Source organism: Perognathus longimembris, chromosome 13 (genome assembly GCF_023159225.1).
Source record: "Perognathus longimembris pacificus isolate PPM17 chromosome 13, ASM2315922v1, whole genome shotgun sequence".
NCBI lineage: Eukaryota > Metazoa > Chordata > Mammalia > Rodentia > Heteromyidae > Perognathus > Perognathus longimembris.
Genome location: NC_063173.1, coordinates 48,573,193 through 48,587,414, shown reverse-complemented (window position 1 = coordinate 48,587,414; position 14,222 = coordinate 48,573,193). Strand labels below are relative to the sequence as shown.

General features: G+C 41.8%; 1 protein-coding gene across 2 annotated transcripts in view; it reads right to left on the bottom strand.

Annotated features, from left to right (window-relative positions):
- The window catches only part of Cstpp1 (centriolar satellite-associated tubulin polyglutamylase complex regulator 1), a 157,717-nt gene that overhangs the window by 117,826 nt on the left and 25,669 nt on the right, over nt 1–14,222 (bottom strand). For both annotated transcript variants that reach the window (XM_048361175.1, XM_048361173.1), the window contains exon 2: nt 7,136–7,238. In XM_048361175.1, coding sequence (XP_048217132.1) covers nt 7,136–7,238 — 103 coding nt within the window. The remainder of the gene's footprint in view (nt 1–7,135; nt 7,239–14,222) is intronic.

Below are 14,222 nucleotides of genomic sequence, written 5' to 3'. Positions count from 1 at the left end.
TAGTTCCAGAAAAGACAACCTCCGCCCATACTCCCAGCCTGGTGCCCTCCTCTGTCATTAATTAAAACAAAAAAGGGGGGAACAGCCCCCATGACCAGTTAAGGACAGCTATGTTTACATTAAATATGTTAAATTTATACAAAAAAAATTTTAAATCTCCCCAAAACAGCGTGGGAAGGGGCTTTGCCCAATATGGATATGAGCATTTCGCTCTGGAGAAATGTCTTCTCCTTGTTCTCTCTAGGAAAACAAAGACCGTGGTGGATTTCTTCCTGCTCCTCCGGGAAGCCTGCCTGCGAACATCAGCGGTGGACCAGCGCCGGCCCTGCTTGCTTCCTGGACCCTGCCTTGGCGTCCTTCTGGTGCAATGTTTTGCTGTGGCAATATTGCCTGCAGCCTTGCAAAAGAACTGGAAAGGGTTATTACATTGTCATCTCTCTTTTGTCTCTCCCCTGCCACCAAACTTAGGGGTTCTAGTTGGAGGGAAATAGGAGTTGAGGTTTTTGACACCTTGCTTCAATGTTTATGATAAAATGTTTACTAACCACATGTGTTAAGTTACCAGCACCTTGACTGCCATGGACCTCCAGAGCCCAAACCTGCTTTTACCTCACTGCCACAGAAGGGGAGTGCTGCCTGCGTTATCTTGAGTGGCGCAGAAACAGACGAAGAACTCCAATTTTCTCCAGACTGAGCCAAATGGGTGGCCCCTTCACTTACCTCCCTTGTGGAAGAGGCCCCACATATACCATACATCCACATTTTCCTTATAGTCCACATATGCCCTATGTTTACTTCACCTGCTATTTAAAAAACAGAAGGGGGGCTGGGAATATGGCCTAGTGGCAAGAGTGCTTGCCACCTATACATGAAACCCAGGGTTCGATTCCCCAGTACCACATATATAGAAAACGGCCAGAAGTGGCGCTGTGGCTCAAGTGGCAGAGTACTAGCCTTGAGCAAAAAGAAGCCAGGGACAGTGCTCAGGCCCTGAGTCCAAGGCCCAGGACTGCCAAAAAAAAAAAAAAGAATAGGAAAAATCTTAAAAAGACAAAAAAAAAAAAAAAAAAAAACAGAAGGGGGAGATGTTGGGCACACCCGCCCGGACACCTTGCATCATCACAAGGCGGTTCTAACTGGCACCACCTCTTTTCCCAGCCCTGGGGCCCGCATGGCTAGTAGCCCTGCCTTCCACCTCTGGACCGCATGTGCGTGCCAAGATGGAGGCGGGGGAGGAACCAAGAGGTGGCCCTGAGGGCCGTGACATAGATGTGGGCCACTCCTTAGGGAGGTCCCTCGGAGCTCCACCCTGACGGACAGCTCAGGCATCAAATCCCAGCCCCTACGTAGGTGCACGTATCCCTCCCCTTCCGCCGCCCTCCAACCTGTGTAAAAGAACAGCTCTTTTTCCTGATTAAACAAGTTGGCTCTGACCGGCAAAAAAAAAACACCAAAAAGGTCTTCAACTTCCCAACTGAATTTGGATGATTACTATGTCTCAGATCTTAAAGTTCCTTTTCTAAAAACTGAGAAGTAAAGCTTGCCATCTCTGTATCTGCAAATAGCACAGGCAATTTCTCTCAATACTTTATTACTGTCAACATCCAAGTCACAAGGGAGCCAATTACCTATAAAGTGGCTGTCTAGAACACCAACTATTAAGGTTCCATTCTCCTCAGTAGCAGCAAAGAAAACCAATCAAATTAGTTTTTTTCAATACAAATAGCCCAGAACCAAAGCTGACAAAGAGAACTGACCCTCTGAACTAAGATACTGACTCTCAAATGAAACCTCTTCCAATAGGCCTCTGACTATCCTACAAATCACTTTGCCCTGTTTTTTCCCCCTTATTTATTTTGTTATAGTTGTCAGCTGCATAGTCTTGAGAATGTTACTTTTATGTGCACCTCAGTGTTGTGATAGTTGTGATTTATGCTTAGAACACTGCCTCACACATAGTTCATATTATCATCAGTTTGTGCTTATTGACCATCTGTTTTTTGAAACAATAAGTCCATGAGGGTAGACACCTTGTCTTGCTTCTCAATATATTCCTGTTGCCTGGCACACAAAGGCACATCAAAGGTGCTCTAAGGGCTGGGGATATAGCCTAGTGGCAAGAGTGCCTGCCTCGGATACACGAGGCCCTAGGTTCGATTCCCCAGCACCACATATACAGAAAACGGCCAGAAGCGGCGCTGTGGCTCAAGTGGCAGAGTGCTAGCCTTGAGCGGGAAGAAGCCAGGGACAGTGCTCAGGCCCTGAGTCCAAGGCCCAGGACTGGCCAAAAAAAAAAAAAAAACAAAAAAAAAAAAACAAAAGGTGCTCTAAAATAATTGCTAAATTAATACTGCCCTATGTTTTCATTCTTAAAACAAGCCTCTGTCAATGAAGGCAAGCTGTGTACTTCTTTTTCTTGCAGCCAAAATAGTCTTCAACAAAATTTCACCAACTCAAGTCATCATTTAAAAACCAAACCAAATCAAAACAGAAAGAAGACACTTGATCATATAAAAATGCTCTCCTAGATCCAAAGACAAAGACCACAGAGCTTTACCGTTTTCATTATTAGTATGCGGAGGTCCAGCTCCCTGATGCCACAGGGTTGAAGCTACCAATTTAGCCTGCAAAGAATGGTTCCCAACTTTGATAGGAATTCTCCAATTTCAGCTTGTTTTTCTCTCATCATTATTTTCCAATGACTTACAAAGCCATATTTCTCATTTTATCCTTACCACAAGAACCTAGTCACATTCATTGGCAGTCTCTTAAGACTTAGCTATTCCAATCTCATTTTCTTGTATATACATCTTCAGAGGGCCTGACCCTGCAATGACTTGGTCTATTTTTAGAATAGCATCTCCAAATATGAATGCCTTTCACCTTCTCCTGGTTGAAGGACAATACTAAGAGGTATAGGTTACACATAACTTTTAAGAAAATCCTGTGGGATTTGGTATCCTCCTTTCAAGAGTGTCCAGAGGAATATGATCTTGAGGGCAGACATCCACAGTGTTGCTCAGCTCCTATATTTTATAGTTTATCTTAAGATTTGCTGGAACAATCATCAGGTGAGAGGGCAAGCTGACCCAGAGAAGGTAATCGGTAGAAAAGCCTCCCCAAAACAATTTACAAGTGTCTTTTATCATTGTTTAATGGCAAATAAACCAATATGTTCAGTGGTCAAAAAGACATGAATTTAAAACTATGAGATAGAACTGTACAATGAACACATTTTTAAAAAATCATGCTGTCTGCTACTTAGAGGCAATTCTAATTGTATCCCCTAAGAAGTCAATGCTAGACAATTACAATGCAATGAACTATGGTCATCAGATAAGGCTATATGATAGCTCTTAAGAACAGTAAGTTCATGTAGGGGATGGCTATACCTTTAAGACCTGGGACTGTTGGCTGCTAGCCACTCCCACCTTCTCCCCGGGTCTGGAACCAGCCCTGCCTCTGGTCTTCGAGCACATGTCTCCTAATGGAGCCGGCCTGAGCCAGGACCGATCCTTGGGGGACTGTGGTCTCCGCCTCTGCAGGAAGTTCCGTGACATCACCGTGATGGACAATTCATTAGCCAATCGTTAATACCCAGTTAGTCCCTCCTCTTCCTCCCTTGTCATTACTGTTATATAAACCCCTCCCCTGAATAAAGAATAAAACTTTTGGAAGCTGGTAGTCCATCAGACGGCTCCCTGGAAAGGGGGGCTTGGGGCGGGGGATTTCGACGGCCCTACTCCATCTCAGCTTAGTCTCAACTGGGATACGCTCCGCCCTCCTGCCGGCTGGAGTAGCACGCAGAGCCGAGTGTCCCCCACAATTTATGTAGTCCAACAAGTTCATAAGGAGAATTCAAGAACTATAGAAATTCCAGCCATCAGAGACCTCAATATGTTATTAGGATAGGCCTTGAACAACGTTAGGCATAAAATGTCTTAGAGCCAGGAGAGAACAGTGTGGTTTTTTTCAGACAATGCTTGACTCCAAATACTGATCCTTTATTAGCTTGTAGAAGCTTGAAGAAGTATTTTTAACCTTTAAGTTAAGAAGCTTCAGTTTCCTCATTATTAAAACAGAGATAATAATTGTATTTATGATTCAATGAATTATAGTATAAGAAACTATGAATTTAATAAAAACTCATCATAATCATTGTATTATTATTAATATTAGTATGTAAGGTTTTATTAAACCCATTTCATAGATGAGGTGACTGAGACCCAGATTTCAGAAATCTTCCCAAGGCTACAGAGGACTTAGAAGAATAAAGCGCTCTTTTTCCTCCTTTCCATTTCATGCTTCGCTCATTCATGAATCATTACAACTTGAAACCTGAAAGGAAGATTTTCATCAGATCATGTAAATTCAGAAAATAAAATCAGAAGCTTCTATTATTCAGGTCTCCTTTCTATCAAATACTACTTCTAGTACTTTTCATCCTGCCACATTGGCATCCAAGTCTTTAAACTATGTTTTCCGAGTTTTGATGCTGGTTCACTTTTCCCTTCTCAAAAGAACTTCCTCAGGCTAATCTGATGTTTTAGAGTTATAGAACTGTTAGGTATGTGCCACTCATATTTATTGTGTAATTTTTAGTTTGCTGGGAACAAGAAACGACTCACTTAGCAACTAGATTTCTATCAGTGCTACAAAAAATCTTTGGGTTTTTTTTTAACAGTGTATTGGGGGCTGAGATGCAGCTCAATGGCAAAGCACTTGCCTAGCAAGTGCAATGTCCTAGGTTCCACATCTCTGGTACCAAAAAGAGAAAAAGAAAGGAAAGAAAAGAAAAAAAAAAGTTAAAAAAACAAAAACATTAAAAACTAGAGTCAATAGCATTTTGAAACAGTTCTAAGACTTACTACTGAATTCTGTATCAGTTACATAGGCCAGTACAGTCAATTTTTGGATCCCTAGACACATGGTACACAGCTTCTTAAATGGAAAAATACAGAGATTTGTCACACATACACACACAAATGCACACACACACACACACACAGTAACAGTCAGAGGAATATAAGAAAATCTGACATTTATTATATGCTAATACGCATCATACCAAAGAAATGATGGGAAAACAGATAAAGAAGAAATGAATGACGCTACCCTCAAGGAACCAGTATAATATAGAAAAGACTTGGAAAGAAGATGGGGGTAGGAGGGTAAAAAATTGTAAGTCAGAAAGAAGTATTTGCCCCAAAAGAGTCATATTTCACTTGGCAAGAAGTCTCTAGAGTACTGGTACAGATTAAATGGTGTAGAAACTTGACCCATAGGCTGGTCGGTCCTGTAAAAGCATGCAAAGCTATTCAATCTCAGACTTTATTCCTTGGCCCATCTCATTTGCTTTAGCCCAACCATGAGAACAAGAACATGAGATTCTCTTCTCTACTTCATCTTCCTTTAAACGAGTTCTTCAACCAGAAAAATCTGTTTTTCCCAAGAACCTAAAATTCCAACCCACAAGAACATTAGATTTTATTCACAAGAACTCTCACTCAGCAAAAGAGTTAGGGAGAGTCAAGTTTTCCTTTAACAGCAACTCAAGGATATCAGAATAGCGTTCTTATCTTGAAGGAGCATCTGTAGAACAGACAGGAGGTGGGGAAAACTCTTCAAGACAGATGGACTTTGGTTCATGATTAAAACAAACCCTGCGGTAGCTCAGTGGCAAAGTGCTTGCCTTGCAAGTACAACATCCTGTGTTCGATCCCCAGTACCAAAAAAAGAGACCAAAAAATAAAAAATAAAACAAACCCTGCAAGAGGTTGCTCTTCCTTTCTTAGAATGTTCCCAATAAACCAGAAAAAAAGGAAAGAAAATCCAAGTAAACATAGATGATGGCATTTTATAATAACAATGTTTTGTATTTCTTTGGCACATCCTTTTGTGAAGAGTAAGGCTTTTAAAAGTGAATATCTCATTTAGCTGAAAACAAGTTCAGTGATATTCCAAAAGGAACAATCATTTTGACTCCTACACATCCCATTGTATACTTTACACTGAAGTACAACCCTTCAAAAAGATCTATGAAAGATGTCTTCCTTCTAGACCTATAGTATGGCTTGAATAATAGAGTGCCTGCTTACAAAGCAGGAGATCCTGAGATCAAACCCCCAGTACCACTAAGATAAACACATAAATAAGGTCATAAATAAAAGAGAACATATTTTTTTAAAATCTCCTAGAAATACTCTTAAACCACTAAAAATGATACTCTTAAATAACACAGTGTTCTGTAGATAAACTGCACAGGAATAGCATCCTAAAGAGTTCCATGAGGAAAATCAGCCATGAACAACAACAAAAACAACAACAACAACAACAAAAAAAGACAGGCTAAAGAATCACTAACCAAAGGAAATCAGAGTGAATACTTTGAATGAGGGATAAAGTGAAGAATTAAAAGATAAGACAGGTGCTGGTGGCTGTAATTCTAGCTACTTAGGAGGCTAAGATCTGAGGATAGTGGTTCAAAGACAGTGGAGGGAGTCTAGCTAGCCAATCCCCATGAGATTCTTATCTCCAATTAACCACTTAAAAACTGGAAGTGGATTGGGGCTGGGAATGTGGCCTAGTGGCAAGAGTGCTTGCCTCGTATACTTGAAGCCCTGGGTTCGATTCCTCAGCACCACATATATAGAAAACGGCCAGAAGTGGTGCTGTGGCTCAAGTGGCAGAGTGCTAGCCTTGAGCAAAAAGCCAGGGACAGTGCTCAGGCCCTGAGTCCAAGGCCCAGGACTGGCAACAACAACAACAAAAAAAAAAACTGGAAGTGGAGCTGAGGTCAAAGTGGTAGAGCACTAGCCTTGAGCCAAAGAGCTCAGGGACAGTGCCCAGGCCCTGAGTTCAAGTCCCACAACTGATACAAAAAATTGTAAGATGGACTGAATAAAACATATCTAATAGATCAAAAGGCAGCAGTCATGAACATTTGGGGACCATATCACCGAACCACCCAGCTACACAAAAGGCATGTTCTAAAACATGTCAGGCAGACCACAAGCAGCCCACCAAAACTAAGCATTCATTACTACTGCATAATAAGCACCATCATCCTACCATACTCTTCACACACCCTCCCCTACTTCCAAGTATCTCCTTAGGGTTTGCCCTATGTACTTACTATTCAGTGAAGAACCTGGCAATGCCATACTGGTTAACATCCTCCCTGTTCTCTAGCAGTTGGCACACTGCATCTTCCATGTATGTGAGGACATGTCGCTGAGCTGCAAAGACAAAACAAGACAGAAAGAAAAAAATGACAAATTAAAAAAGTGTTCTCACAAGAGGCCATGTGAACCAATCAATGGGTTAGCGCTTGCCCTGGAAAATAGGCTAAAATAGGCAGATCAAACTTGTCTTCAGTGAGCTATGATCTCAAAGGCAGGTTGGAAGATGACGAAGAGCATGACCTACTGCCATCTGACTGGCTGCCAGTCTTAGCATCAGCCCTCCATTCTTTTCAGTGGTGAAGATGGGTGGCAGAGTTTTAATTCCCTTAGGGATACACCTGCTGACTCTTTCCTTACTCCTTCTACCCTTTGCATGTCTCTGATTACAAAGATAAGTCAGTTCTTTGGTTTAAAAAGTTCACTGAAAACATTTAAGGACTAATGAAAATTTCCGTGCTGTTTTACATGTAAGTTATTAGCCCTGGTAAATGACAAGAGCTTGCAAACAGTGGCTAGATTTTTAGATCTTTTCTTTTCTGCACTTGTAGATCAATCATGGGCTTGTCGAAATAAGCCAAACACAGAAAGACAAGTATCACATGTTTTCTCTCATTTATGGAAATAAAAAAAGAAAAGACTTGAAATTAGAAGAGGGACTACTAGGAGAGTGAGAGGGGAGGAGGAAGGAAATGTGGAGAGGGTAAAGGACAGAGATTAATGCATGATATATACATGTACTGAGATGTCAAGGTGAACAGCACTCATTTGCACAACTAACCAAGTAATGTGTTAATAACTGGAATTTTGAAACCTTAAAATTAATAGGTTTTTAATCATGGGAATATTAAGTAGACAGACCTGGGTTTGAATCATGGGCTTCAATCATGTGGCTTAATCATGGATAGTTATTTAATCTACAGTTGTTTTCTTGTCAAGTGTGGAAAGCCATATCATTTAACTCTACTCAATCAATTTAACTCTTTGATCACAAGGAGGCCCTGTTAAAAATGGAGATTTGGGGCTGGGAATATGGCCTAGAGGTAGATAGAGTGCTTGCCTCATATACATGAAGCCCTGGGTTTGATTCCTCAATACTACACTATATAGAACATGTGCCAGTACTGGGGTTTAAACTCTGAGCCTGGAACTTTTGCTCAGCTCACAGCTGGTGATCTCACTTGAGCCACATCTCCAGTTCCAGCTTTTTGCTTGTTAGTTGGAGATAGAGTCCATTCAGATTTGACTGCTTGCTGATTCAAATCATGATCTTCAAATCTCAGTTTCCTGAGTAGCTAGGATTATAGACGTGAGCCACCAGTGCCTGGCCTAAAATGCAGATTTCAGTGATCTTGAATTTCTAATTGGAGCCCAGTAATCTTTATGTATATGTGGAATCAAATCCAGGGCTTCATGTATATGAGGCAAGCACTCTACCACTAGGCCATATTCCCAGCCCCCCAGCAATCTTTTTTGAACAAATACCTTTGGTGTTTCTTATATATTCTGAAGTTTAAGAGCAACTACTTTAAGCACTTGGGCTTTGCAGTTCATTCCCAGCCCTACCATTTCCTACTATGTGACCTTGGGTAAATTCTCCTCCAAGCCTATTTCCTCTGTGAATTGTGTGGACAATAATGTGACTTGCTAACTGTATATAGATGAAGAATTAAAATAATGCATGTAAAATTCCATACTTCCTGGTGCATGTTTGTTGTATTTCCTTAAAAGTCTTTCAGAAAGAATTACTGGAGAGTTACTTCTGTAAATCTGGTGCTAGAATTTGAACTCAGAACCTAGGCACTGCCCCTGAGCTTTTCTGCTTAAGGGTAACACTCTACCACTTGAGCCATAGCTCCACTTCTGCTTTTTTGGTAGATAAAGATAAGAATGTCATGGACTTTCCTGCCCAGTCTGGCTTCAAACCACCATCCTCAGATCTCACTCTCCCGAGTAGCTAGGATTATAGGTGTGAGCCACTGGTACTGGGCTAGTGCTTCCTATTATCAGATGTTCAAAAAATGCTTCCCTCCTGTGAGTTTTATCTTTAGATATGACCGTGGCATGATGGCACATTTACAGAGAAACTTCTGATTCATGATCCCATTTACCATCCAAAACTTCAGCAAAATACTTCCTTCTGGAGTGAGAACAAAATATCTCAAATAGTGAATATCCTGCCCCAAACCAACTTCACAAAGTTGCTGTCAAAGTGGGCATTTCCTCATTTGCAGGTTCACTGCTCCGAAGAATATGGAGGAAATGCTCAAAATTTACAAAAATGGATGCTGAAGATTGAACCCAGGGTACCTTGTGTACGGTAGTCCAACACCTTACTCTTGGACTATGCCCTTACCTCCAAATAGATGCTTCAAAAAGTGATTCCTGATCCTAGTAGATTAGTAAAGTTCATAAAATAAGTTAAGTTCCTCTACCAAGCTAAAGCTCAATGAATTTCCACCTGACAACAACGATTATGGTAACCCTAGGATTTCACCATGTCTGTACCGGCCTGAGGACCAGAAGAGTGACATGTTTACATTCCATGACTGTCCCACCTATACAATGAGTGCTGCCAAGGCTAGCAACTGTCCACCACTATGCTCCCCACACAGCCTGCCCACCCACAAAAGATGTGAAGGCAAAACTCATGCTTCATCCTCTGAGTAGTTTATCCAACCAGAAAATCATCTCTTTTAAGAAATGGTCACGAGGCTGGGAAGGTGGCTTAGTGGTAGAATGCTTGCCTAGCATGCATGAAGCCCTGGGTTTGACTCCTCAACACCACATAAACAGAAAAAGCCAGAAGTGACGCTATGGCTCAAGTGGTAGAGTGCTAGCCTTGGGCAAAAGAAGCTCAGGGACAGTGCCCAGGCCCTGAGTTCGAGCCCTAGAACTGGCAAAAAAAAAAAAAAAAAGGTCAGAAATAGCAGCTAGGGGTGGAAATGTGCTTAGTCTATATAAGGTCTTAGGTTAAACCTCCAGCACAAAAAGGAGGGGGGTGGGTAGGAGAAAGACAAAGGAGGGAGGAAAACATGGAGAAAGAGAGGGGAGGAGGAAGGGAAGGCTAAAACAGAGAGTAAAGCTATATGTTTATACACATGTTTCTAGCATTAACTGTTTTCCAAAATACCAATAATCAAAACTAAGTCTAAACTAAATTGGAAATAAAACTATGCCAGACTAATGTTATAATCAGCTATATTTCCACATCTGTATTCTCCATCCTTTCTTCTAGACACTTATGCTGATCTCACAAAGACTTCTTAAGGTGATGTGGCCTTTTATGACTTACCTTTACCTGAAGCTAGAACAAAAAATTTTCTCCTTTGATAGTGGAAATGAAAGAAATCAACTAAAAAGAAAATCTGTTGCTTCTTCTCCCTAGCCCCTGGGATAAAAGTCAACAATAAAGCTGTTTACACAAGAAACATTTTTAGAGTAGTTAGAATCAAAGTTCTTTTGTCCTCTTAGGAGCAAAGAGAAAAGGAGAACTTTTTTAGAAAATAAGATTTCCCACTAAAAAAGGAAACTAGAAAATTAGAGAAGCAAATCTATTTAACATTTATCTGTCAATCAGACATTTAGGTTACTCTTAGATACAAAGAACAAGTACCATTTTTGAACCCTCTGCAACTTATTGCATTATCAGATACATGCTATTTGTTTTACATGCATTGCTTTGTTAATTTTTGACAACAATCCTATGATGAATGTTTTCATATTTCTATTCTTTTTTTTTTTTTTTTTTTGCTCAAGGCTAGCACTCTGCCACTTGAGCCACAGCACCACTTCTGGCCATTTTCTATATATGTGGTGCTGAGGAATCGAACCTAGGGCTTCTTGTATACGAAGCAAGCACTCTTGCCATTAGGCCATATTCCCAGTCCTCATATTTCTATTCTTAAAATGAGATAACTGAGACAGAATTTACTTGTTCAAGATTACATAGCTAGTAGTCATAGAACCCAAGACTCAAACTGAGGTCTGTCTGACCCAAGAATCTATGCTTCTTAGCATGTGCCTCATTGGTAGCACTTTATCATCAGTTACTAGTTTATTTTACATAGAGCACAAAGGCAGATTAACAGTAAAATCACCCGAGATGTGAACCATTTGTGTCCTATGTGAATCATGTGTATGCCTCTGTGTGTGTGTGCATGCTGTGTGTGTGCATGCACGTGTGTCATTTTCATGTCCTGTCCACACCTGCATGCCAATCAGCATTTGTGTGAAGTTATAACTTGTCTCCAAATTTCAAAGTTTCTTACATAGAACCACCCTACCACAAGTATTTGCCCCGCCCATTCCCAGTTCCACAAAATGAAAACAAAAAGCCCTGCTGCTCTTTTTATCTGTGGATGAAGGGAAAGAGTTAAGAAGGGCAGAGATAGGGAAAGGCTCCTCCAGGTGAGAACTGTGTTCACCAGCCAACAGCCAAGTGTAAACCTCTCCTTAATAGCTGCTCCTGAGTAGGTCCCTTCTGTAGCTCTTATCATCCCAGTGTTTGCTCTGCAGTTAAGTGTCCCGCCCACCCTTGGAAAACCCTCACAGTTTATCAAACTTCAATGAGACTAAAGTTCAAAGCTCTTGCTTGGCAATAAAACATGGAGACTGTTGTCTTATATTATTTTCAAAATGCAAAGGAATAAGCCTTAATTTATGTGAATGATTAAAGAAATAAAACCACACACCTGCACCCCTGGAGGGCAAAGATATCTGGGCACCTTAGCTGCCTTGAAAAAGAAAAAGCATTTAAGACTGGCTTTTCCTCTTCTGCTTAGCCATGACTTCCATGCCACGATCAGGAGTGAGTCTTCAGACTTGTAACACTAAGGTTCTATTATCCTAACATCCTCACTAACCCAGTGGTACATGTCACACCCACATAGTGTCTTTGAGATAAGTATGTACACCTTTATCTGGCTACATTGAAAATTACCTAAGAAAGATGAGATGTAAGTAAAAACTAGACAGTCCTTACAGGAACTGAACAAATGAAGAGATTGTGGATCAGAAACCTCTTGAATCTGTCAATTTAAATGTTGATAGCTTAGTCACTTTTTTTTTTTTGCTAGTCCTGGGGCTTGAACTCTGGGCCCGGGCACTATCCCTGAGCTCCTTTTTTCTCTAGGCTAGTGTTCTACCACTCGAGCCACGATGCTACTTCTGGCTTTTTTCTGTGATTAATTAGTTAAGAGTCTTGTGGACTTTTCTGCCCTGGAGGGGATCCTAGATCTCAGCCTCCTGAATAGCTAGGTTTATAGACATGAGCCACTGGTGGTCCAGAGTTCACTCTTACTTTAAATTGGACATAGTAAGAATATATCTGGGGGTTGGGGATATGGCCTAGTGGCAAGAGTGCTTGCCTCATATACAAGAAGCCCTGGGTTCAATTCCCCAGCACCATATATACAGAAAATGGCCAGAAGTGGCGCTGTGGCTCAAGTAGGAGAGTGCTAGCCTTGAGCATAAAGAAGCCAGGGACAGTGCTCAGGCCCTAAGTCCAAGGCCCAGGACTAGCAAAAAAAAAAAAAAGAATATATCTGGCCAGGCACTGGTGCCTCATGCCTGTAATCCTAGCTACTCAGTGTAAGGCTCACCCCTGGGAGGGCCCCATGCAGATGCCCCCCCACCTGTTTAAGTCTACTTCCAGTGCCAGTAACTGGATGGAGATTTAAACAGGTGAGAATACCTGCAGCCCTCCTGGGGGTGGACCTCACAGATAACCTGTTTCTTTCTGGGTGAAAGCTTAGGAGCAGCAGTCCTATCAGACTGGCTCTTGTCTCATCTTTGCTCCCCCAGCAGCCTGTGGGTGGAGTCACTTTATGATTCTGCAAAACAGGCAAGGACTGGATTCAAAGTTAGTGAAGGATTCCACTAGGCCAAAAGAAAAAAAGGGGGAAATGTAATATGGAGGTCAGATCTGGCCAGCGCCATCATTGGCTGTTGAGGAGTGTCAGATTGACTCCATCTCAGATTAAAGAGAACAGAAGCTGCCTCCATCTTCACTAAGATCTCCCTGGCCCTCTACAGGGAAATTCCCCTTCGCTGGGCTAAGATTATGTAAACTGTTTGACCACCTGAGTTGTGGAACGTTCAAGGTTAAACCTGTACCCTCATATGAGCCCTGCCAAATCCGTGCACCAATTCTAACTAGAACGATAGGTTGGTTCAAACAGTTACTATGAGGCAGACTGTAACTCCATTGGCCACCTGCATGTGACCTGGCATGCTCTGTAAGTGTTGTAACCTCATTGGCCACCTGCGTGTGACAAGCTTCACCATGTGGTATTTGTCTTTATAACCCAACCCCGAGTGTGGCCCGGGACGCACGGTCCCAGCTCCCGAGTCTGGGCTGTGGCCCTGGCCCATCTGGACCATGACCCTGGCCAGTCAGTTTACTTTTTACTTCCCCAATAAATCAATCTTTTTACTTGGAAAAAAAAAAAAGTCTACACCCAGTACCTGTGTTACCTAGGTAACTGGCACACCTGGAGGCAGTTACCGCCTACTTCTCTGAGGTCACATCCAATCCACCTGGCTATATCTCCTGCCTTTCCCTATATAATCTTGCTCAACACAAGTCCCCTCTCTTTCCTTTTCTCTCTCACTCTCTCTTTCTCTCATTCTCTCTTTCCTCTTCTCTCCTACTCTCTTTCTCTTTTTCCTTCCCCTCTGCCTCCCTGTACCTCCATCTTGTATGGGCTGGCAGACTGCTCTCCCCCCAATAAACTCGGCCTGAACCATGTGGTAGGCTTCCTTTCAGATGAACCTAACACTCAGGAGGCTGAGATCGGGGATCACGGCTTAAAGCCTAACTGGGTAGGAAAGTCTGTGAGATATCAAAAGTTGCTACTTATCAGACATATTCTTAGTATCATCTGATACTAATAAGTAAATAAACATTTGTTGCATACAAAGGGTAACATCAATGATTATATTATGGTTGCCACATACTGACTACAGATTAAAACAACACAGTAATACAAGGCAATGGGAGTAAAAATCCATGAGCTCTGGAGTCTGGCTCATCTGTAT